Source organism: Corvus hawaiiensis, chromosome 4 (assembly GCF_020740725.1).
Source record: "Corvus hawaiiensis isolate bCorHaw1 chromosome 4, bCorHaw1.pri.cur, whole genome shotgun sequence".
Taxonomy (NCBI): domain Eukaryota; kingdom Metazoa; phylum Chordata; class Aves; order Passeriformes; family Corvidae; genus Corvus; species Corvus hawaiiensis.
Genome location: NC_063216.1, coordinates 65857134 through 65884356, shown reverse-complemented (window position 1 = coordinate 65884356; position 27223 = coordinate 65857134). Strand labels below are relative to the sequence as shown.

At 35.8% G+C, this 27223-nt stretch overlaps 2 protein-coding genes across 6 annotated transcripts in view; one reads left to right on the top strand and one right to left on the bottom strand.

The window, feature by feature from the left end:
- Positions 1–27223, bottom strand: part of COG5 (component of oligomeric golgi complex 5) — a 185353-nt gene that overhangs the window by 130075 nt on the left and 28055 nt on the right. The window lies entirely within an intron of this gene.
- On the top strand, positions 16905–22936 carry GPR22 (G protein-coupled receptor 22). Of its 4 annotated transcripts, XM_048302621.1 has the most exons (4): positions 16905–16981; positions 17129–17381; positions 18381–19435; positions 21330–22936. In XM_048302621.1, exon 4 carries the CDS (start codon positions 21355–21357, stop codon positions 22654–22656), a length of 1302 nt encoding a protein of 433 aa, XP_048158578.1. In that variant the 5' UTR covers positions 16905–16981; positions 17129–17381; positions 18381–19435; positions 21330–21354; the 3' UTR covers positions 22657–22936. The 4 variants fall into 4 exon arrangements, with proteins under 4 accessions (XP_048158578.1, XP_048158579.1, XP_048158577.1 ...); XM_048302622.1 differs by lacking the exon at positions 16905–16981 and having other exon boundaries at positions 16988–17381; positions 18381–18641; XM_048302620.1 differs by lacking the exon at positions 16905–16981 and having other exon boundaries at positions 16988–17381.

Below are 27223 nucleotides of genomic sequence, written 5' to 3'. Positions count from 1 at the left end.
TTCAAAGCAGAAATACGAATTCTTTAGAGAACAGAGTTGAGCAGAATAACAAATTTGGGAAGAAAAAGTGTCAGATTACGTGGTATTGAAACAAGTACCTTCAGTAAGGATAAACTGTGTGTGGGAAAAGTTTTCAAATGGCAATTAGACAAGTTCAGATTATTCAGATAATACTTGTTATCAGCTTTTTTCAAATGTTCAATCACTGCCCTTCACGAAAGAGCTTAGGTGGATCCTATGTATATTCATAGTAATTCACTTACTTAATTCAGCTATTTGCTCATGTTTTAGAGGAAGAGGGATTGATTACTTGGCATAGGAGAGGGATAATGATAGTGTCTTACAAGCCAGTGAAGAGCAGTGGTCACTAACCCCTGGAGCAGTCCCAGTCTGTGGGGCAATGATCAGCGCTCACTCCGCGTCAGATGAGCCAAGCTCTCACAGCCTGGGCCCAGTCCTACACTCGGCACTGAGGCTTTACTTGCCCCCGTAGCTGTGCAGGTTATTAAATGATCCAAGTGCACAGATCTCATCAGGATTAGGCCTCCTATGCTCTTAACTGCTCCTAGGAAACTATCCAATACTCGTGTATCAATTCCAAGTATTGATCCAGTAAATTTTAGCATGCTGGTTGCAGAGTAGAAACAAAACCCAGCACTATCCCCTTCCCTAGGGAGTTGGTTTTTTTTCATGTATAGTCGTTTCTCCAAGCAGATAAAAGCCTTTACTAATCAGTCAGGGCTACATTCAGTAAATGTAAACATTACAGATAAGTATTCTGGTGAAATAATCTTCTTAAATTCTATAAAAATATATTATTCAACCAAGGAGGATTCCCTTCTCCACTCCAATTACACATACCTAACACAGGTGACTTTTTTTTTACTCTAGAATTTTATTATGAGGGTGGAAGGGGACAGGGCAAAAGACTTCTATGGAGAACAGGTCAGGAGTAACACTACTGGCCATGAAGGTTAGTGCAAAGGCAAGAGAGCACGACAAACATCAGGACATGGCAGAAAGGATGACAAGAACATCAGGTAAATAGCAAGCACCGCCACCAAGAAACTGAATATAAAACTTCAAAAATTACGGTAGATGCCCATTATAGAATAATTTTAATGAACTTGCAAAGACAGTATTTCAGACTAATTTAACCAAGGAAAACTAAATGAAATCTCCCTGAAATAAAATAGGCTATACAGATGGAAGTCTAGTACTGTGGGTTTTACCTTTGGGAGTTGCAGCCTGCACAAGATTCTATTCTTTCATTACAAATCTGTTGTGTGGGGGGCGGAGGAGGAGTAACTGTGTTACAGGGATAAAAAGAATAGCACAATTGTTGTAAGAACATCTAGTTTTCTCTATGTATTTCTATCCATCACAATCCATCCTGAACTTCACATCTATTTTTTCTCATTACCTTACCCTATACCATGTCAGTAAAGAATATTTTAATGCTGGAAGGGAATCACTCCATAAATAAAAGTCCCTGAACAGGACATCACAAATTCATTAGTGAAGATCATTAAACAGCATTCGTTTTAAGAGAACAGAGAAAACAAAGAGAGCTGATCAAGCTCCATCAGGAGAGTGAGGAGGACGGGCAGGAATAGCAGCTGTGCTCGAGCTCAGATTGGATTCATGTTGGCAGAACTGTGAAATAAAGCCTACAACATACTGTGCCTTTATGAATCCTGCTTTCCCAATAAAAGGCATCCAAGGAATTTAATGCTTATGTTTTGCCTTTCATAGGCTGTTTTAGTTAGGATGGCTTCTATACAACCGGATTTGTAGAAGTCCAAGATGCAATTATTTAGACACGCTGCTCCTTCGAATGGTGCCCTCTAACAGATACACTAACACAGCCTCATTCATCTGAGTACCTCCAAGTGCTTCATAAATGCCAATTGAACAGATGCCACAAATCTGAAAAACATTACTGCCGGAAAATTTTCTGCTATCTGACTTGGTTACAATAGTACGTTTTATTATACAGTAGAAAAGGTCAGTGCAAGGAGAAGAGTTTAAGCTATACATTTAACAGCATTTTCCCGGTATCAATTTTAATAATACATTTTTCACAGTCAATTTTGCAAGAGTCAGGTTCCTCCTGTACCAAGAAAAAAAAACCACTAAAAACTACATTAAAAGACCCAAGAGTTTCTTCGGAACAAAATTAAAAACAAAAAGTTATGTGAGACATACACAAAACCCTAAACTTCAAACAAATACAGAGGTATATGGAAGACACATATGTAAAAAAAATCCTTCTTATTTAAAAAAAATGTAAAAACATACATTTAGGATTACATTTAAGAGAAATTTATGCATATTTTGTACCCTGGTCAAATGAAAAAACTTAAGTCATTTTATTTCATCGAATCACTCATTTCTGGGCATAGAATACAAAAAAGGAGGAAAAACCTAAAGAAAGAATGGATGGAGAAATGTGTAGGAAGATCTCAAAGTACATAAATATAGTGTTGTTCTTTGTGTTCCCATGTCAAAAGTACAAAAGTAGGTCACCTATTATATATTACAACAGGGCAATATAAACCAACTTCTTCTGACTACCTTGCTGGGGGGAATGTTTTTGAGTATAACATTACATAATACATTCATGCAACTACCTTAACCTGCTTTAAATAAGTAACACTTCAGAATTTGTGAAACTGATGAACCAAAACTTCCACAGCTCAGACTTTCAAACCTGAAACTCGGGCTAGAAACAGAAGCTCAAGCCCAGAAACTTCAGGATTTCAATGATTTGTTATCTTCTGAGCAAGAATTCAGAGACGCTCTCTAAGAATGGGATCACTACACTCATGCATTCTCAAGGGGGATCACCTATGCAGGGAAACTGAGCAGCGTAACTATTTTCCTTCTACAGGTATGTATACCAGTTCTTTTTTTTCATCTACCCTCTTTCTGAACCAACCTCATAACCCTGATTTCTCTGCTACTATAGAACAGTAAAGTATTATTTTATAAATCAAGCTTCAGTTCAAAAGGAAGAAGAAAGTGTCATTCACTGCAATTCAGAGGCAGGTGAAAGGGCTGCAGTGTAATGTTCCAAGACAGAATTGCCTTTTCTTTGTGCTTTTCTTAGGTTCTGTCTAAGCAAGCTGCCAATTTATTTAATCCATCCATGAATGAAGGTAAAAAGGATTTGTCCAAGACAACACATAGTTACAAAGTAGAAACTGTAAGACATCACTGTCTATTGAACTCTCTTCAAGACTAAAAATAAACTTCTCCAGTCTTAAAAATGCTCTAATTGACTCAAAATCCAGCCTGGTTTGTTCAACTTGAGATACAGATCATTCAGAACTCAATGCATAACTATTCTAACTGCAAGTGTGGCATAACAGTATGATAGAAACTTTAAATAAACATATAGAAAACCTACCATCCATAAATCTGATTTATTCACGTTTTGCACTCACCAATAACAGAACACTTACTTACTTCTAATATTTAGTATTTTACTAGAAAGCCAATATGGTGCTTTGCATTTCACCAGAGATAGATGTGTATGCCTTGGTAATACAGATAGGAGCAATATTTATTATATTCACAATGGCAGAATGATAATTTTGTTTCTTATATTACCATTATCAACTACAAAGCAGGTTTTCTGTAATAAGCATCAGCTTAAGGCAGACAGCAGTGAATTCATTCTAGTAATTATGAAAACTAGTGCAATAATTAATATTTTTTAATGTATCAAAGATCATATTTAGATTACAAACAAAGGAGAGCATTACTTCAACACCATTTCTTCAGTCATGCTTGCTTTAATGTAAGTTCAAGCAAGGAAATCCTAAAAAGAGCCTGAGAAGATATAATTTTTCAGATCATTTAAAAACCATGCACAACTATACACAATGGTTTATACTCAGAGGTTTCCTTCTTTAAATATGAGTAAAGTATCATTCTGTAGACACTGATGAAGGACTACAGTCTAGGTTTCAAACAAGTTACTATTTAACTAATAACGAAAGAGAAATTTTATGTCAGTTTCATGCACTATTAATTTTTTCAATCAATTGTAATTGTAAAACGTCCTTTGAGCAGTAGCAGATTTTTCCTTGCTTCTCTTTTCTGCACAAAGGTAATGGGGCACCATGGAGAGTTGTATATTTTATTATTATTATGGGAGAATTACTTAAAACTAGTTTTAGTACATTCTGTTTAAAATCTTGTCTTGAAATTGCAGTATTTGAATCTACCCAGATTACGTTTTTCACAGTAATTTTTCCTCCAGTCTTTAAAGCTATCAATATTTACACAGGCAATGATCCTCAGCTTTAAACAGTTAAGGCAAGGAAAGCACCATACTCAGATGCAATTGCTACAGCGCTTTCTCATTACATATAAAGAAGCATTTGACGCATGAAGGTTGGAAGCGAAATCAGTTTCCCTACTGCTTTTCATTCATCATGCAAGGTTACAGTTTGCAAAATTGCTCACAAACCATAGAGACTGTATTTTTTAAATAACTTTTAGAAGATAGCACTTGTCTACAGTACCCATCTTAAGACCTCACAGCACTTTTGGCTACCATTTTAATCATTGTTATAAAGGGAAGAAGTTGAATACCAAGTAACTTGTCTGAGAAACAAATTTACACCTAAACCCAGCTTCCACGCAAGTCCTGTGAACTGTCATAACAGAAATATCATTCTTTGTCTCCTACCTAATACCACCTTAGGATTTTGTCCAATGTTTCATCCATTCCCAGCTGATTAATTATTTTTGCCTCAGTTTTTTTCCCTTTGACTTATTTCTACTGGTGAGTAGAAATGGAGAGTTAGGAAATCTACCAAAGTGGGAGAAATGAAGAAAAGAACTTCTTTACACCTTCAACTATGTATCTATAATTTTTTTAAACTTTAGGAACTAGTTTGGTTACACAAAGGAAATCCCAAATAATGAAGAATTTCTTCACTGAAAGGGTGATCAGGCATTGGAACAGGCTGCCCAAGGAGCTGGTAAAATCACAAACCCTGGAAGTGCTCAAGACAACCAACAACAGGACACAGCACTTAGTGCTATGGTTTGGTTGACATGGTGGTGTTTGGTCAGAGGTTGAACTTGATGATCTTGGAGGTCTTTGCCAACCTTAACGATTCTTTGATATTTTTTCAGATTAAAAATATAAAAGAAGACAGGAATGCTATTACTTCATTTGTACAAAAATCTAAATTTTATCAGAGATTGATATTTTAAGTAGATCTGTGTCCGTCTTTTCTCCTTCCCAATGCCCACACAGATAATAATACTACTTCTGATATTTTTAAGCAGAATGAATATTGAAAGAAAAGCTTTTGTTAAATGGAAGAGAGGGGAAAAAATTATCTCCATTGTCAAAATTAATAAAACCAGGGCCAAAATGTCCATTCAAACTATGGCTTGAACTGATTTTTTTTTTCCATTGCTATTGCAGCAGGCTCATCCTTGGAAAAAAGGTTATTTCGGAAAGCCTCTGGGCTAAGGGTACATTTCCTCAAATTCAGCATTCTTTCTTGGTACCTTTTTGGAAGTAGGATTCCACTCTGGAGAATGCACTATGCATTGGAGAATCTCCATTTGAAGAATTCAACAATTACACTATTTCTGTTGCCAGAAAGAGTGTAAGTCATAGCACTTCTAAGAATCAAGTCATTTTTATAACTACTATGTACTTTTTATATACATACACGCATTCATACAAAATATAACTATGCTACATCTATCACAGGAGTTAGAGAATAACTACTCTGTACACAGAGTTCAGCTGAACATGTCAGGCTCACAGGGAGCACTGCTTGTCAGTGCCAGTGGTGACAGCAGTTTTAATCAAATCAAGCAATCACAGATTTCCTCAACAGCAACAAGAGCTGTCTTGTGCCAGCTGAGTCAGAACCCCAAAATCCCAGGTTTGGTAGAGGACCTGGAACAGTGCTGAGAATGCCTTGGGTAGTGGACACTGCAGGCATTTTGAGCATCCCTGTACTTATCAGCTAAACTGAACAGCAAAGAGTTGGGTACTGTAATTAAAACCATTTGGTTATGATTTTCTTCTCCCAGAAGAAGCATAACAGAATTTCCTCATTTAAAGTTCAAATAGCATTCAAATATCAAATAAATAAATTACTAACTCAGTAGGAATTCAAAAGCCAAAAGGCAGTCTAAGAAATAAATTTTGTTGTTCAGAGGGTAAAACAATAGCTGCCTGGCTGCTTTCCTGAGCCTCTGTCAAAGAACTGGCTGACCTAATCTGTGACCTGCTCACACTGTTCACTGCTTTGGTATCTAACAAGCACTTACTAGATAATAGTAATCAGTGGAAATTGGAAGCTATACATTAATCGGTGAATGTGTAATATTTGTCAAAAGAGAAACCAGCATCTTGCATTATTTTGCAGGTGCTAAAATTACTTAAAATAATAAAAGCTCAAGCTATCAAACTATGCGACATTCACATTTATTTCTATCTGCTACTATTATTCCACTATGTCAGTAACCAATAATGCTATCCTAGAGTAGAATATTGCTGCCAATTTTACAAGTAAAAAAATAAAAATAGGTTTTGCCAGAATTAAAACTGCATTTCTTTCCATTTATTTATTCATTCATTCAACAGATGCATTAGCCAAGACTGCACAAAACCAGAATATTAAATTATATCAGCTGGATGAATTTCTAAAAAGAAACTAAAAAATTAAAAAGATTAGTGATTTGGTGAATTCATTTCTTCAGTATCTACATCTAGCAGCTCTCAGCGATCTGCAAACATACTTTGAAAAAATAGATGCTTTCAGCCAAGCACAGAAAGAAAAAAATAAACTTTGCATCGTAATCACAGATTTAAACAAAGATTTAAAATTACAGATTAGCAATTTTATGTGGACTCTCTACAGTCCTCAGTTCCCTCTGCAGCTGCTGGTCCATGGAATTTTTGGGATCAATCCCATTTCCATTCTCATTTCTTTGTGTTATGGATCAAATCTACTCAAGGAAGTTTTGTGCCCAGCTGATCGCAGGATGCCATTCAGCAAACTGCCATACATGGCTGTTGTACCCAATGGAATTATACTGTGGTACCAAAGTGAAGAAATATTGATATTGCTGAAGAATTTTTTCAAATCCCCCAAAACTTAAAGCAAGGTTTACAAGTCAAGCTCTTAGCAGTTTTGTACAAAAGCAACCATGAAATTCAACACTCAACATTCTCTATTTATAGCAAAAGATCATTAAGAAAATGAAGAAAGCCTATATAAATAAATCTGAAGAGCAGCTCAGTCACCCTTGGAGCAATTCTCACAACTTGCCTGTCCTTGTGTGTGACTCCTTTAGTTCTCATCAAATATTCATGCGAATAACTCCATGCCTGGCTCATCCTCAATAGACGTCTTTTCTTCTTCCTTCTGCCACATGACACACACACACGTAAGGTGGCATTGGGAAGGATAAGAGAAGGGGAAATGCACCAATACAAGGCACCTAATATATTAATGACAATTTCTTTTCAGTATGGCACAACCCAAAGTACCACATCTAAAAACATTATATCCAGTTTGTTCTACTCATAACATTGATTTGTTTAACTGTTGTTAAACTGCATGGTACTGCTTGTTTATAGGTTTTATTTATGAAGCATCTTTACACTTAATTTAACTTCCTAGTTGATGTTGGAAGCAACAGCTTCTCAATGTCAAATTCCAAGTGAAATATTCTCCAAACATGGTTTGCATTTTTGCCCTGTGTTTAATAATCTTCTATGCATGTGGCAAGGCCTCTTTCCTTAGAGATGGAGGGGTGTTTAATTTTGAAAAGCTGGATGATGAAGTAGAGAGTGCTAAAGTGTTTCATCAATACATTTTTTTTAAATCTCATTAATTATTTGTATCTTCTGAAGGTTTGTTTTGCTTCCCCACCCCTTTTCCAATGTAGTTGAGGGTTTAAAGCAATTTAGATAGAAGTTAGTGCAAGAAATCATTTATATTCTAACTTCACCAATACATTACCTTACTTTAGAAAAAAATAAATTTATGTCTTGAGAGATAGATACATGAACTGTTTTTTCCACTCAAACCTCAATTCTCTCCTTATTACTCCAAAGCATTGCCTTGGTTTAACTTCGTCAAGTCTAGATAGACATTAAAAATCTGTGCTTAAAGATCTGCAAAGAGAATAAATAGGGAAAACTTCTACAGTCCATGCATTCTTCAAAAAGAAACTGATCTTGTATTATAGAGACTGGACAGATTAATGGAACACAGACAGACCTTCCAGATCTGCACTAGGCATCTAGGACATAACCAAACTGTTCTTCTACAAAACAGACTAATGTGAACAGAAATGATGAAGCAGGATGCTCAGGCACTGTGGTCGTGGACATCGCACAAGAAGCTAAAATCCTTAGTTTAAGTGTTAATCCACACTATCTCTAACTGTCCACATAAATTTGCTCTAGATTAAGGGTACAGAATACAAACTAAAACTCTGTGTCCAGTATCAATCTTTATTGCCCCAAAGTATACTGTAATAGCTGCTTTGCCTACAAGCTTCAAAATTACTGAGAGTGGCTCTTAGACTCTCACAAACTCTATCATCACAGCCTGTAACATTTATCAAGGTATGCACTTAACTGACAGTCCAAAGAGCCACTGAGTCTCATACATACAGCTGCACTCAAACACCATTGGAAAATCCCTGTTGGAAATATTCTACACTAGACCTGTATTGCTTATTGTGATAATGCCAGCTTAAAGATTTCAGGGTGGGAGTATTAAACAAGGTATTAGCAAGAGTCCAATAAACAGGTAGATGCCTAGAATTTTTTGATGGTGGCAAACAAAATAGGTTTCTGAAGAATATATAAAAAATTTTCAGGGAAAAAAACAACTGCCCCAGGGGGAACAGAAAGTGCTGTCTGAGTTTTTTCTATTCCTTCAACAGCAAGGCAGCAGAAAAGGTATTCCAACATAAAGCAACTTCAACAAAAAACATTTCAAGCCTAACCACCAGCAAGCTTAAAATAGTAACCACTTTCAAAGGGCAGGCTCTCCTTTCCTTTCATTCTTTCCTCGCATTAAAACTAATTTGCTTGATTAATAAGATAAAATAATGTTCTCCATATCCAGCTGTCTCTCAGGGGGAATCATTTCTCTCTGGGCACCACATGCACTGTGGAAAGAATGAGAACTAGAAAAGCCCTCTACTTGTGCCAGAACGGCAATTTCTCTTTTAGAAAGACAGCATGGTAACAGGCAGTCAGTATGTAATAACTCACATGGTTTTCCTGTTGATGGGTTGTTGCTGTTGCTATTCTCCGTCTTCCACATTTCCTCCAGGAGCTCCTAACCCAAGGTATCAATTTGCAGAGCTGCTAGCCTACCTAGTAATAGTGAAGCTTCTCACTTTGAAAGGTACCAGAAATAATGCACATAACATTTTTCCTTTTTCCTACTCCAACTACACTTAATAGCTTCTATCACTGCAACTCATGCTACCTATATGTTTTAATTGATTATGTAGATCATCAGTGAAGGCTGCTGAAGAATTTGACAAGCTTTTTCTGCATAAACCTGTATTTGCTCATCATCCATCCGTGTAACAAAAATGGTTTGAACAACCGTTTTAAATTTCTCAATATTTTATTAGTAAAATAAAACTTAGGCTTCGAGCCTAATGACTGCAAAGCCACCTCCAGGCATCAATAAAGCAAAACAGTATTCCCTTCCTCAGACATACCAGTGACACCACTGCTCTCAGCCTTCTCCCAAAAAACAGCAAATGAAAGCATTTTTCATACAAGCTGTGGTTTGCTTCAGTATTACAGTAAGTGATTTCAAAGACAACAATTATGCAGTGAGGTTAAAAATACTTTGGAAGTTGGAAAAAAACTGAAACTATGGTTTAGGCACAAAAATCCTTGATATTTGAAAGCTTCACAGACAAAATTAGTTCTTCATATGCATGCACATGCATGCATTTTAAAACAGTTTAGGTATTTATTGTAGATTCTACAGCTACAATATATATGTTTTTTAAAAAAACCCAGAAAGTATGAAGGGGTTTATATTTCTCTTTCATTTAACCACTTAGGAAAGTAAGAGATGTTTTTCAATAATCAATAAAAAAAATTAAACTATATTATGGATACAAATTATGAAAATGAATGAACCCACACAACAGAGGAAGAAAGAAAATAAACTGAATATGATACCAACACAAATCTAAATTTAGATCAACATGCACATCAATCAAATGAATATTTTTTTAGCAGAGGAAATGTGAAGCCAACACACTGCACTTAGTTTAATTTCCATATTATTATGCATTTATCATTATAGCTTATTACTTTTAAACTACTCTCACATGTCTTTTTATGGCACTACATAAACAGATTTTCTATCAGTTTCCCTGAACAACCTTGTAAAAACAACTAGAGAAGCCAGGTGGCAAACAGGGAACAACAGAGTAATTTATCATTTTAAAAATCGGACAAGGAAACATACTGCATATAATTTTTCAGATTCTGAGAACTTAATTTGTGGAATACCACCACTGTCAGACTGATGTGGACAACTTCCTACATTTGAACTGAACACAGAGGCTGACATGGTTTTAACTGCTTATATCACTCATTCACAACAAGGAGGGGGATCTAAATACTGTCCTTAGGTTTTATTTTGTTGTCTGAAGAAGGCAAAGCATGCTCCTGTCACATGCAGAGTTACTGTGTGTGGTCACTGAACTTTGATCTTAAGGCTAGTAAGCCTACTGGATCCTTTTCACACACTTTTTGTAGTGCCTCCAAACCAAATCAGCCAAGCGGCTACTTGAGCAAGACTGACACATAAGAAGTCACCCTGCGCTGAGGGTGATCTTAACAAAATTAAAGGGACATGACAGGTGATAGCTATGTGTTCACTCTTTAGTACAGGACAATTAAGATCCTAAGATTTGTCTCTTAATCTCAGCTAGAAGAATGCTCGCTACTAGGCACACCATGTGAACACTTTGTCTTAATTAAGAGACAATGGTACCGCCTTCCTAGTTTGCAAAATTACTAGAAACAAAGTCTATCCAAGATCTCTGATGAATAAATAACTCTTAGAGAAAAATCGTCTTGTTTTCTCATTTTGTTTTAAATTAGCAATTCCACTTAAAGAATATTACAGCAGGAAGGTGTGTAACCAAATTCCTGCATCAGGGGACTGTAACAGGGCAGTTAGCGCTGCTCCTGCTGCTGCCCATCCCGCGTACCTGGCTAGGCATGACTTTCACAACAAGGATATCTGATGGAGAATCCTGAACCAGATCCTAAAGTTTAAACCCTGCATGTTAAGTTCAGCTGCCTCCCAATCCAATGCAACATAATCAGCCAGGCAGAACACTTCCTGACACGTCTCCACTGAGACTGCTGTGCGATGCATGAGCACAGAGCTGCCAGGAGCTGGACTTGGAGGTGCTGGGCAACACAGCCACCCAGCAGCAAGGAACAGCACTGAAAACTTCTTCCAACATACAAAATATCTTAATGAAAGAAAGATAAGCAATCTCAAGGCAGTACTTCCTCATTCTACAGCCACACGACATCGGGACTCCAGCTCCAGCACATTTCAGCTACTGTGCTAAACCACTTTGCAACTTTGGGAATGAACGTTCTTTCAGGCACACTTTCACAAGGCTCACACAAGGTGAGCAGGTGGCTTTTTTATTTGTATGTTCAGAGCAGTACAAAAGATACGATGTCAGAACTCCAAAAGCCTTTCCATAATAATGAAAATCCTCACTAAAATTCAGTAACAATTACCAACTTATAACTAAGAATATTTTACAAAAGCAGAAACCTCTCAAGTTCTCAGAACAGTCAAAGCACAATTTTAATGAAGGAGAAACTAAACTCACAGCAATATTACAATTTTTAAAGAAAAATGAAAAAACATCTTGAAATGTATAGTCACTAATTAAACTCTTGCCAAAAACTACTACAACATACAGCACCACTCATCATGGATGTTTATACTAGAGGACAAACCACCTCAATGGAGAAAAGCTGAAGTCAGACTGATGTTATTTAAATTACTATTAAATTTACCAGCCATAATTCCCTCCTGAGCATAACTGATACTGGGTTGTTGGGGTTTTTTTCCCTTTCCACTAAAATGCTTAAATAATTGTGCAATAATGTACTAGGACCGTGATTTAGCTGTACCACTTAGCCCAATTTATTGTCATGATACAAAAAGGATGCCTTCCCTACATATGAGTGATAGCCAGCACTGGTTTTGCAGTTTTTCTTTGGTGCCACCTCATTGTGCAAAACTAAAACAAGATACATTTTTGGTATTAATAGATAAAGGACATTCTCTAACTTACATATTTTCTCATGAGTATAGAACCTTCCAGTGCTAAAAAGGTCAACAGTTGTTCTAACATGGAATATTACTGAACAAATAACCTATGCCTAACAATTATATAAACCCAAATGAACTTTATAAGACATTCTTATTCCATGGCAAAAATAGTTACTTTTTCTGTACTTAAGCTGCTATGCTATCATTAACTCTGCATCTTGAAAATTAATATATACACATTATATATAAAATATATAAACATGTAAAATATAGAGACTATTATACATAACATTTACATATGAACTATTTTATATCTATTTTAAAATACATGTCTTTGTGTTGCTTCCAAAGGTCTTCGTCTTTGCAAATACAAGAGGAAGCACAGTGAAACAACATATAATTATTCTGGAAAATCCAGATTTTTCCAGGGATGTAATTCTACAGTGGCGGAACCAAGATCAACAATGTCCCATGTGTAGGACTGTTTTCTGTCAAGGGAAACATGAATGTTAGAGAAGTGGAAAAAAAAACCCCACAAAACCCAACTGAAATAAGTCATTATAAAAATAACTAAACAAAGCAAGTTGTATGGCAATCAAAAATAAGGGAGAAAATAAACATAAAGGCTAAGACACTGAATGGAAAATTAATTTTTTGGATGTCAGTCCTTGCTGCAGAAAAGGACTAATAGCTTTGGAACAGTTCTCTATAGCTTAAAGAAATGAGAATAAAGTACTTGAGCCAAAAGGAAAAAAGACCATGTTACCATCTGAGTCAGAGTGGTACTTATCTACAAATTCTAAAGAATTTTTGTCATCTCTTCAGCATATCACTCCTAAATAATAATAAAAACCTTTATGACTAGACCTTGTGTATGGGTCAGGCGTCAAGATTTACATAAAAGCATCCTGCAGCATGATCCAGACCAGCAAGCCATAATTTCAGTATCAGGTAAAGCAGAACACATTTACAAATTCAGCATAACCAGGGCACATCAGTACAACTCCCAAACCCAAATAGCTATTATCCACCGCTTATTCTTCCTTGATACTGTAGAAGTTACTGTATTTTCAACAACATTCTAACAAGTTTTTTGCAACTGACTACTGAAGAAACTGAGATATAACAAGGTAAGAAACAATTTTAGATATGGATCACAAGCTCCTAGAACAGATACAAATCATAAAATATTCAGAAGAGCTATGTTAGAATTGGGCATCACACTCCTCAGAGTGAGTAAATGAGAGGTACAGAGGACCTATCTAGCTGGAATTGTGCAGATGCGCCATGTAAATAATGCTGAACAATAACACCAGAGCAGGATGTCCAAAATCACCCAATATTAATTTTCTAAAGCAACTTGAGGTCTAAAGACACTATCTGGCACTAAAAAATTTGTATGAGTTAGCATCTCAAGTCTCTAGCAAATACGAAAACAGATGACATTTTTAGACCCAAAAGCAGTAAAATTCTAAACAGTCACTAAATGAGCAGCAAGATTCAGACTAGGAAACAAGATGTGCAGTACAAAGGAAGAAAGTGTTGCTGAAGTATTCAGGATGAAAAAAAGAATAATGCAGAGAACAAGGGCAGACACAGTCTCCCAAATGTGCCAATAAAGATCTTCATGAAGATCCATGACACGTGGATGTTAAAACAGTCTGCAGTAGGTTTACATAAAGTTAAACCCTAAAACACATTAAAAGAATGCTAAACTTCCAAAATCAAGGACTCTGATAGAGAAACAATAGAATTGGGTTCTTCATTTGGCCCTGCTAGACCTTGCAAGTCTAATAAGTCTTTCTAAACAAACTAAGCTTATTTAAAACACTGCAGTTCAGGAAACTGCATTCAGGGTGATCTTATCAACACAACAGCAGAGCTTTGACCTTCAGATCTAAAGATGACCTACCACCATTTGGGAATGCACCAACAGTCAATGTTGGGACATTACTTCCTCTGTGTAGAAAGCAAGACAGCAGACAAAAAGACTGAAGAGGACCAAGAAATACACTACAACTTGCAAATTTCTCAACTTCCTGCTCCCAGCAAAACAGAAAAACATATTCTCACATACAGTTATGCCTCCTGAATTGAATTTAGAAGTACTACAGGGGTGTATGTTATGGCAGTTGCAATTATCTCTATCCCTGTGCACCCAGTGTCTCTTTACATGCACATGCCTCTACTCCCTTATGCTCCACTCTGCTTCAAGCTCCTGCCTCTTCGCATTTCTTTTTCCCTCACATCAGACCCAGCAGCCTCAACCCTTCACAGTCTATTCTCTGTTACCATCTGGATCTCCCTCTCCCCTTGTGTTGCCATTCTCAAATCTAAGACCCTTCACCATCAGTCTCCTGGTTTAGGACTCCTGTTTCCTGATACTTCTACCTTCTCATTACCTTTTCATCCCATTTTTCACTACCCTAAAAGCCAAAATACCAGTCAAATTCTTTCTCTCATTCTGTACTGATATAGAAACAGGTATAAGAACAGCACATTTTCTGTTTATGCTGGGTGCCTGCACATGGCTCTTTTTGCCCACTCTTCCCTATCTACCCTTTGAGGATGATGTCATCTGTTCACACCATCTTAACTAGCATCTGCACAGCAGTGGCTTATAAGCATGTCTATCCATCCACCTACTCCTGATTGCCTCCATATGGTACTGCTTCTTTTCCTGATTTTCTCTCCAGAAACTTAAGCTTAATATATGTTCACAACTCAGCTCCTTATCATCCTCTCAAACACTTTTTGCAGATAAAACTTCTGCCAATATCACCTCCTGTCATATAGGTAATCTTTTGTGACCCTTTCGCCTGCATTTGAACCATATATTCATGGTATATCCAAAATCCTGCTACAATTTTCCTCCGTGTGTACATCTTTTTCTAACAGTACAGATCATCCAATACCTCCATCTTTGTTCAGGGACACACTGAAGAATTAGAAAGGGAGATGGAGATTCATCTGTTTAAATTTAGACAGGCTTCCTTACTTATCCTTAGTCATACTGAAAGTGAAGCAAGTAAATCTCTTTAATATATTAGTATTTATGCTTTCATTTCAGGAATCCTCTTTATCACATCACCCTTAGGAGCTATGCTGGTATCACTGGTTTCAAGCTCCTGGGAGGCAGACGACACAGAGACAGCTCAAAGGGCTCAATCAGCTGCTACTCAGCATACCCAGCTGGTACCTGCTGATCTCTGTTCAAAGTTTTGGCAATCTTTATTTACATAGTTTCTGAATGGAAAAGAGTATAGAACAGGAAGCATGCTAGATGGATACAAAGCCATTTTAAAAAATAAATAAAGCATGCTGTTACCTAAAGATAAATAATATATTGGATGTCTAGCTGAAAGAAGAAGTAAAGAGAAGAAATAAAGACATCTGAGTTACACAACTGCATTTTTTATTTGCATTAACAACCTAAAAACAGAGGACCCCATCAAAATTTGACCCAAACTACCATCTTAACACAGTTACTTATATAAGAACTCTACTTTAACATTTAGTACTTTATCACACTTTACAAAAAAACCTTAAAAATCTTTTAAATCACGGTGAAAAAAATCCCCACGTTCATTTGAGATTAAAAACTACCTACAGGAAATTTTATACTCATATATTCTTAAACTATTTGTTTCAGCAAGCCAATTTTTAAAATAGTATTTTGGGGTTTATACTGAATTTATCTCCAGCACCAGTACCAATTAAAACAGATACTGTCCTACACTTCTCATTATGTGGTTGTGAGCATTGCTCATACTGACAGAACAGATTCAGAAATAAGTTACAAAATAAAAAGTGAAAATTAAGACATCGCTTGCAAAGTGAAGGTCAAGAACATCATGCAAGAAAGACATCCTTACAAAAACCTGTGAAGTCTCTAGCAAAATTCATGTGGAACATAGACGTTTATATTTCAACAAAATTAATAACCTCCACAACTATACATACATTGTACATAGTGATGGATCCTAAAAATAATTTTTTTCTGATCATGAATCAACCGAATTATCACATCTGAATAATTATCAAGGTCTGAATAATCTCTGTGCATCCTAGCATAAATTTCCCTAATATTCATGTCAATACCAAGTTGTCCTGAATACAACTTATTGCTGCAAGACCTAGATGACCACTTGCATGTAAACATGTACGGTGAAATTCAGCATGGCTTAAAGAGCAGTATTATTTCAGAATGTTCTTAGGACAAGAAAAACCAGCCAACCGAAACAAACAAACCAACAAAAAATCAAACAAAAACCCCAAACACCTAAAAGGTTCAGAAATGGAAAGTAGGCAAATTCAAATATAGATTGTTGGAAGCTTTTTAAGTAATAAACCTTTAATCCCTTTTTTTTTCTCAGTGCCATGTGGTTTCCAGTGTACACAAAGTAAAGAGTGAAAAGGTAAAAATAAAACAGGCATACCCTTAATATATTCCAGAATTCATAAATCATTTGTAAATTTAGTCCTTTTATAAAAGAATCCTTATATAAATCGGGGGGAGGGAGGGCATCAATCCCATATATGAAGCACAATTTAAGCCCAACATCACTGACCAATCAAAATTAGTGAATGCACTGCATCTCTCTGCAGTGAGGAGAAGCGACAAGGTAGGCTGTCATTCTGCAAAAGCTGCCCATCGCAAGCTTTCCTCTCAGAAGCACTGCTTTTCTTTTTTAGAAAGCCTGAATCTCAGTGGTGTCTCAGGAGACAAGAAGCCTTCAGTATGTTAAATTACGTTCATTATGTATTTTCAGATGCTTATTGATTCTACCGTAGGAAGAGTGGGAGACTGCAGCAGCCTGTAAACCAGAACTAAAGCAATTGTATACATTAGCAGTATGCTGAAACAATGGCACAGTACAGGCACAAATTTTCAGTAAGGTCATTTTTTGAAGATATGCTTATTACCCTCTTTCCCTTCTACTCTGCTAACAAGTGAACAAAATGAATCCCTCCAACCTGGAACTGCTTCACCTGCATCGAGAATTTACCAAATCTTTAGTGGAGGTAAGACCTGTTCCTTATTATGATATGCAGAATAAGCAACATTAAACCAAAGTAAAAATTGGAGAAAAAAAGGCAAGAGATCAGATTCAACTTATATTAAGCAGTAATATATTGTTATATTTAAGACCAGGAAATATTTAAATGCTATTTCCCCTTCCCCATTAAAAATATAATGATAGAAAAATGTTATTCAGTATGGAAGTCTTATAGAATATTAAGAACCTGTTTTGTTCATACAACATGAAGACAGTACAGTTTGAGCTCATACAGTACTGAGGAAAACAACCACATAAAGCAGCTGGGAATATGCTTTTCCTCCCTTAGCAGTATTTCCAAATATTGGCAGTTAAATACGTTTCAGATTTATTCAGTTACTCTTCGAAGGATCAGACAGTCTGTAATTAGTGTATACTTATTGCTTTATGAAGGTTGGCTAATATGACTAATCTCTGATTGCTCAAGAAATCCCCCTTTTTTGTTGTTTTTTTAAAACTTACTTCTTTCGTTATCCTGTACATTTGTTAAAAGCATGGATTTGCTAAACATTTATTTCAAGAACGGAAATTACAACAGTGTGCAAATTAAACAAAAGCATATTTTATAAAAGGCTCATTAACTCTGTTCAGTTTCTCATTAAAAGACACGAGAGTTGTAGGTATAAACTACCTGCTCACCAGAGCTATAAACTACATTTTCTAGCTTTAGCCACACTCTACACCCAACAGTTGTTGCTTCTAGCCAGGATTTTTTGTAACCTGCACTATCTGGGGAACAGGAAACTTGTCCAAAAAACCTAAATTCATGTAAGCTGACAGAAGAATATGATTCTACTGGCAAATAGAGAGCAGGCTAACTGATTTTCTACGTAATCTATAAGGTCCAGTTTTAGAGATCCTTTATTCCATGAAATAAGTGATATTAGAAAATATATTCTTGCATTATTTTATTTTTGAAATTATAAGCCCTACTTTTAACCTTTTTTTTCCTCCCCTTCACAAGGGCATGCAGCAACTAATTCAGTTTTACAACTGACAATATGAAGAATGCAGTTGACCGAGTATCTTTGTAGCTGTATGACCTACGAGCAGCAGGATGCATCTCTAAAATGTATTCTTAAGACATAAAGGAATTAAAAACAAAACATGGAACACACTTGCATTACCATTTACGTGCATGACACTTCAACAATATACATGGAAGACTAACATATCTGCTCAGATTTTCATTAAAAGAAGAGTGCAATGATTGATTCTTAAAATGGTGAGCATTTCTTAAAGAGGGATTTATAATTTAAAACCAGAATTGTGGAAACTCCTGATGCATGAAGAGACAATGAAACATGAAATCCCAAAAGGAGAATATGCATACTTCACCAGCAAGCTGAATAAAGGTTTAACCAAGCTTTTTCTATACTACTCATTAAATAACTTACTTGTCATAATGACTAATGGATATTTTTCTCTCAATTTTATGATGTTATGTATTCTCCTTAAATCAAAATAAACCAAATTAGGTAACCCATGGTTACTCTCAAAGCACATGAACTGGATTTTATGATGTATAGCAACTTCTTTCACTAAGCCATCACTCAAATGTAAGGAGCAGGAATATTACAGAAAGAAATACGCAACCATAAACTAAAGGATGTCCACACACTCTGAAAACAGAGATCAGAAATTATTTTTCTTTAAACCTGGAAAATAAAAACAGGCTTCTACAAAATGCAACAGGGGAAGGAAATTAACATCACTTAAAAGAAGGTTTATTTGTTATTGCTGGCTTGAAACTCAGAACAGACACACAGAATATGCCCTGGTCTGTAGAAGTATCTGAGGCAATTAAGAAGTCCCCGTGTTTAATCAGATTTTTTTGCTGCTGAACTGCAGGAACAAAAAAAAGGAAAACAAAAAAACCTGCAAGAAATGAAATAAGAGCTCAGCTACCACTTGATTTCCAGGTTACAGTGCGTGTCAAAAATCTCTCAGTGACACCATGTATCAGTTTCTGCCAAGCTGCTGCCACGCTGTGCCAGGCCCCTGAGGCACAGAGAACAGGTAGGTGCCCCAGCTCTGCCCGCGCGGCGCTGGGTGAACGAGCTGCTGCCCTCATGGCTCTGCTCCCCGCACCCGAAACCGAGGCAATGCAACAAGGAGGTGATGTTCTATCTATTCATGATGACCTAACACATCTGAGGTTTTCTGTTTTCACAAAATCTCAGTTGCTATAATGTTAGGGTGAGACTGTAATTTGTTTTAGCAGATCTGCTTTTGATTTCTTCCTGGCTTTTGCTAATAGAAAAGAACTTCATTTATCCAGAAATGCATTTGGAATGGTTTCTTGAAATCCATTCACAGCCAGGACAGCATACAAGAGGAGATCATACTCCTGAGGGTTAATGTAAGATGGATAGAGGTTGCCTAAATTAGAAATGAAACAAAGCTTTTGAAATATTTCTTGTTTCATTTCACACCTGAGAGTAATACGTTCTAATTTACATATTTTTTATTTAAGAGGCACATGTGAAATAACTGTTGAAGAATACCAAGAATTTTCATCATACAATTTGCAATTAATAGTATTGTTCAATTGAGGCTTTTCAGAACTGCAGATGAAATCCATTTGCATACTGTATCCCAAGTGTGCTTAATTCATACTTTCATTTTAAAAGAGCTCAATTCTGTTCACCTTAGTGCTATCTACTTTAATGTATTCAGAATAGAACAAAGGTCGACATTCAAACTTATTTTCAAGCCAAATATGTCCCCTCTTAAATTTAAAGCTACCTAAAAAAAAAAAACTCTCCAGTATCATAACAAGAAATTGAATAACCTCTCTTTTATTTATTCAATCAATTACAAACTCAAGAGCTGGCTGACAATATAAATAACACGAACACCACATATTACATGCAGATGATATATTTAAAACTTACTGGCATGTGTAAAACTAAGTAGATGAGACACAAAATAAAAAATCTGCTAGACAAAATAAATACCTTTTTGATCCTTACTTATTCCTAAGAGAAACATGCTATGTATGTAAATCTGTTGGGTTTAACTGCAGTTTGGAAAAAAAACCAAAACTCCAAAAAAAAACCCCAAAACCCAAAAGACACAATTTTCTTTCTAAATATTATTTTCTAAAATTATTCCCTTAAATCTATTCTGGAATAAAATTACTCTTCCATTCTATGTAGGCACTGATTTCTTGAAGAAATTGAATACTCAAATCAGAAAAAGGAAATGTAGTATTTTATAAGAAACTTAATTTCCCAAACCCACGTAAGTTTTGCATTTGAAATTATACACACTTATATAAAATTGTTGTAGTAGCAAGCATCATACACATAGATGCATAAATGATAAAAATGAGCAGAAGGTTTAAACTCTGTAAAAATCTGCTGAATTACAGAACATCACATTTCAGTCCACAACATTACTGTAAACCTCATAAGAAAGAGGTGGATAAATTGGCATAAATAATTTAAACACTCTTTTTATGATACATAAGCAACAGTGCTCCATGTTCCTTTCTTTTTCCACAAGAGCTTTTTAAAATGATCTTGATCACTAATTTGTTAATACTTAACAACATTCTTCTAAAATGACCCTCAGAGAAATACAAAGGCTATGCACAAAGTATGGTTTATTCAACAAATGAGCCCTTTGTGAAAAACCACATCACTATAAACAAAGGCTTGCCTCCCTAAGTGGAAGCTTTTCACTATTTTTTCTTTTTTCAAGCAAATCCTGCTTTCTTTTAAAAAGGAAAGACCTTATTCTAGATCTTCAGGCTTTTGAGCCCATGCCAATTAAAGCTCAAAACATACTGTAAATGAAGAGTTTGGTAACAATGTTGCTTTTCCTCCCTCCTCCTTCCCCAGCATTTATCTACAATAAGTGCTAAAAAAAGAAATCAAATAGTTCCATATTTTATTTCACCTTTCAGGAGAAAAACCAGCTGCAACAAAAGAATGTGTTTCTCCCCCGTTCTGGAAGTCAACATGCAGTCTGAATCTAACATCACAGTCCGAGATGCCATTGATGACATTGATACCAACATGTACCAACCACTGTCATATCCATTAAGCTTTCAAGTTTCTCTCACTGGATTTTTGATGTTAGAAATTGTTTTGGGACTTGGCAGCAACCTCACCGTGCTGGTACTTTACTGTATGAAATCCAACTTAATCAATTCTGTCAGTAACATAATTACAATGAACCTTCATGTACTTGATGTAATAATTTGTGTGGGATGTATTCCTCTAACTATAGTTATCCTTCTGCTTTCACTGGAGAGTAACACTGCTCTCATCTGCTGCTTCCATGAGGCTTGTGTCTCTTTTGCAAGTGTTTCAACTGCAATCAACGTCTTCGCTATCACCCTGGACCGATACGACATCTCCGTAAAACCTGCTAATCGAATCCTGACCATGGGAAGGGCTGTGATATTAATGACATCAATATGGATCATCTCACTTTTTTCCTTCCTGATTCCTTTCATTGAAGTCAACTTTTTCAGTCTTCAAAGTGCAAGTACTTGGGAAAATAAGACACTTCTGTGTGTGAGTACAAACGAGTACCACACCGAACTAGGAATGTACTACCACATTCTCGTTCAGATTCCAATATTCTTCTTCACTGTTATAGTAATGCTAATTACATACACCAAAATACTCCAGGCCCTAAATATTCGGATTGGTACAAGATTTACAACGGGACAAAAGAAGAAAAACAGAAAGAAAAAAACTATTTCTTTGACCACTCAGCATGAGACTACGGATGTGTCCCACAGCAGTGCAGGCAAAAATGTCGTCTTTGGTGTAAGGACTTCTGTGTCTGTTATAATTGCTCTACGCCGAGCTGTAAAACGGCACCGGGAGCGACGAGAAAGGCAAAAGAGAGTCTTCAGAATGTCCCTTCTGATTATCTCAACATTCCTTCTCTGCTGGACACCCATCTCTGTTTTAAACACCACTATCTTATGTTTGGGCCCAAGTGACCTTTTGGTAAAGTTGAGATTATGTTTTCTAGTAATGGCATATGGAACAACTATATTTCACCCTCTACTTTACGCATTCACAAGGCAAAAGTTTCAGAAAGTTCTGAAAAGTAAGATGAAAAAGCGAGTTGTTTCAATAGTGGAAGCAGATCCCATGCCAAATAATGCTGTAATACACAACTCATGGATAGAGCCTAAAAGGAACAAAAAGATTACCTTTGAAGACAACGAAGTAAGGCAGAAATGTTTAGTACCTCAGGTTGTCACTGACTAGATTTCAGTATTCACCAAAACACATCAAACGGAATATTTGAACAAATTGTAAAAAAATACTGCCAAATAAGAAAAACTTTTTTAACTATTGGCGAGACTGTATATTTTCAATATATATGTTAAATAGAGTAGGTCTTATATATTCGATTTCTTCATTATGTAAGATACATGTTGCATGGCTGTTTGTTAGCGTAACACCATGTGTATATTTGTCAAAAATATTCAAGTCCTCTTTTTTTAGAAAATAAATAGCCTTAAAGAAGTGAAAACTTTTAAAAATATTTGTATGGCTCAGTTTCTCTGTAAATATAAAAGAATTTTTAAGCAAAAATTGCACTTGGGAATGCTTTTCTATAGCACAAATTCATCATTTTGCATGATCTGGTATTTTTAAATTTAATTCATAAACAGTATTGATCAGAGGAATTCTGAATGTTATGCAGCTACAACCTGGAAGCATTTTGACCTCGTATTTAGATATCCCACTTATTTCAATCTTCTCCAGCATGTGACTACCATGCACAGAAAAAGCCATTTACATGATGTCCTTCAGTGAATGGTTCAGAATCAGTTACTTTTGAGATGGGGAAAAAAAATTCAGACTGGTCCAAAAATTGACAGTACTCTTACGAAAAGTAAAAGGTTTTGCATATATGATCTCAGATCCACAACTTCTACATAGAAAATACACAACTTTGAATAATTACAATGGACAGGGTAGGCGTAAAAGGCTAAATGAAGGAAAAAATCACAGACAAGAAAATTATTTGGCTGTTACTAAAAGACAACCAACAGAGTCAATCCTGTGCAAAGGCTTAGATTTTTCACAATGAAGGGGCTTAGCTAGACCTCTAGTGGGACACAGGGACCTTTTATACAGAAATTTTTCATTCATACCATCTATCTACATTGATATGATTGTTAACTGCCACAGCTAAAGCAGTAGATAATTTTTCTTGCCCTTGATAACTTTATTATTTTCCAGTGTGTTCAGTTCTGGCCTTGTCACAAACCAATCACCAATACTGCTAGCTACCCTATTCCTGTATTTCCTGGGCAGCCACGGCATACCTTTGTTCTACATCATCTTCTTCAATTTCATCTTAAACCTGCACTGAAGAATGAAGAAGCCTTATGAAGTTATCATAATCCATAGCACTGTAAGCAAGAATTAAGATATTCATCCAAACATAAGTTTGTCAAGTTGTTTGCACCATGCCATGATTAAAAATTTCGTAATTTCAATGAAACAGTGGCGGGGAGGGGGGAACCAAACAAAAAGCTGCAAAATCAATGAGCATGATTTCACTCTTCTTGTTACATAAACTGATCAGTGTGTCACCAGCTACCAGTATATTTAAAATGCTAATTCTCAATAACTATTATCTCATATAAAAAAGCAGAGCATATCCTTGAATATGAGAGCTAGTTTGACTAAAGTATTACATGAAAAATTAGGATTTCTAAAGCACTTTTCGGAAGTTGCATATAAAAAAACAGGTGCAGTTTTAAGGGAACAAAAAGCTCTTTTCTACTACATCGCTAAATTATTAATCATATGTGTTTTGCCAAAACTGGTTTTGTGCTTTAAAAAAATACTTGTAAAGTACCTGAGTTAACTTGGGCTCATGCCTTAGCTTACCAGAACAGAAGACTCAAAATATAATACTACAGCTCCATATTCCACAAACAATAGCCACTTATAATCATCCAAATTCTACCTAGAAACTTTATTATCTGATTGTTAATAACTGATTATGTGAAATTACTGTGTAACATATATTCAAACATATTTTCACTGGCTTTGTTTGCGAAAACTAGCCCAACACTACCTGCATTCAACTGTACCCATTCAGAGCATTTTTTTCATCCAAGTTATCTTTATTTCCTACAAGGGTTGAAATCCTACCTCTTATTTGAGAGGCTGCAGAGAGGAAGTAAATGCAATAAGCTTTTTTTTAAAATCCCACAACCTCCACATGTACCACTTTAAAAAATCTTTTGGGAATAACTTCTGAAAAGAAATGTACCCAAAATACTTAAACAGAAACTATTATTTTTTCTTTTTTGTGCCCCTTCTTCAATTTCCTTTCAAGCTATCCTCTATATTTTGAACACTAGAAGGAAGAGAAGGTGGCATGTATAGTGTTAATATCATAAGATGATGTCAGTGATTACTAATCTTCCAATAAAGCATTCTTAAATGAAAGATACTACTCATTCATTTACAAAGAAGGAAAGGAGAAATCATAATGAACAGTCCTTATCTGAAAAAAGCATTTAAGAAAAGCTTTCAGACTTGAAAGGTTTTTTGACAACATAACTTTACTTTTTAAAATTAAATAAAGCCTCAAGAATTACACATTTAGTGTTAAAAGCTCATTCATTAGAAAGTCAGATGCAATGAAGCAGCACTTCATAGCAGAGAAAGAGCAGCCTAGGAATCACTCAAAGAGATTAAGCCCAGTTGTAAAGGTTATGTCGATCATAGTCATTGACTGCCTTTACAAACATAAGCAGGTTCATTTTTACATTTACCATTCTTTATCTTCATCAATTTTTTTAAAAAGGGACTTATACTATGTTGCAGTACACTTCGAGGGCTGCAGAAGAAAATTCTGCATACAGCAGGAAGGAATACAAGTAAGAATATGAGCCATCCTACGTACACACAGAAGCCACTATAAAACAGAACCATACATGATCTGTACCACATGACAGATTAAACACAAGACAAAACAAAGAGTAAATTGTGAAGACACACTACATATCCTACAGACGCAAGAGGATTTCAGGCACGATATGAAGGTGTGTGTGCTTGACAGATAGACTAAAACAAAATGCAAAGAGGCAGCATTGCTGAAGAAAAAAGGGCAAATTTATGCCATAGTATTGTACAATAAGAAGCCCACTACATTCTTAAAAATGATCTCACCACAGTGAGTCATTAGTTCAGTTACATTTCACACCACTCAGCCTAAGGCAAGCAGAATTGTACAGGACTCTAAAAATATTAATTCCAGCAAACACATCTCAGAAACACAAGCAAGCACTGCCAATTTCTACACGTTCTCCGTCTCTAAAGTATTAGCTGGTATCTGACTATGTTGTTTTTTAACTGCAAATGCACTTCCATTCAATTTTACCTCATTAGGTTATCCCACACTAAAAATACCAAAATAAGCAGAGTGCAGTGCCAGTTATCTATTAGAATATTCAAGAAGCATACCGTCACACACTAGTACATCACAAACCTGTGAAACAGAAATGTAAATACATAACAAATATCTAGTTTCCAGTAGGCAAAAATTTTTATGAATTACAAGGCACTGCTACATGGTCGGAAGTTCTGTTTACTTTATTAGTGCCAGGGGAATAGCAGTCACTGTAGTACTTTCTAAATATATTAAATTTAAAATGTATGCAGTTGGATACACATCAGATCAATTCACGTCTCTTCTTTCATTGTTACATAAATACACACATGTATGTCATACATAATTATTATTTATCCATACACACCAGAAGCTGGGTTTAACATCAGCATCTATTTTATATTTATATGAAGGAGTTTTGGTAAGAGTCCACTGAACTGGACTGACATGCACCGTGTCCCACCACACATAGACTTAAACATCCTATCTTCCCCACCCTTGCTGGGTTTTTTTTGTTTTAAATTAAATAATACATTGAAAGGCTACAGAATTTACCCAGACAGACAGAAAAAATTTTTGATTGTGTTAGCCATTACACATACTATATGGCAGTGCACATAGTACCTCCTTTTAAACAACAATGTATGTGTTAATCATCAAAATTCTTTGATAGTTGAATATTCTAGAATTATGTTTGTTTCCTATGAAGAAAGTTTTAGTTGCCAATTGCCATTAAACTCTTTTGAAAGGAGAGAATACAGCACTCTTTAGCAAAGTTTCAATGCAGTATTAAAAAATCTAGAACACGCTAAATTACTCTTCTGTCATCTGTTGTTCAGAAAAAATACCTCTAACATATAGCTAAGGACAATCAGCTTCTGTCTTAAAATCTTCCAGCCTTGTAAGAGCTGGACTCCTACTTCACACATTCTTCCATAATATCACTGAATGTATTTGTCTTACACCACGAGGAAAGAAGAATCTGACTCTGTAATTACCTTCTTCTTTTTCTACTTCATAGAACACTTGTGCAATTCAGGAAGCAAAATTAAACCCACGGTTTGGGTTTTGTTTTGGTTGGGGAAGGTTAAAAAAAAAAAAAAAAAGAAAAAAACCACATACTAACTGACTAAAAGAAAAATCAAAATCACTCAGAGCCAATAAGCATTAAATAAGAAAGACATGAAGAAGGTGAGGAGTACAGGTCCAGTGGAAAAAGGCAGAAGGAAGTGCTCTAAGGCAGCTATGGCCCTCAGGACCACAGACAGGCAGAGGGCAACATGCACTTGCTCTGGAAAGAAGGCTAACCTCATTTTTTAGGTTGTAACAGCCAAAAAAATAACAAGAACTTATCTTTGAATCATTGAGTGTGAGATGTGATTGTGCCAAAATTGCCGGGGGAGAGGGGAGAAC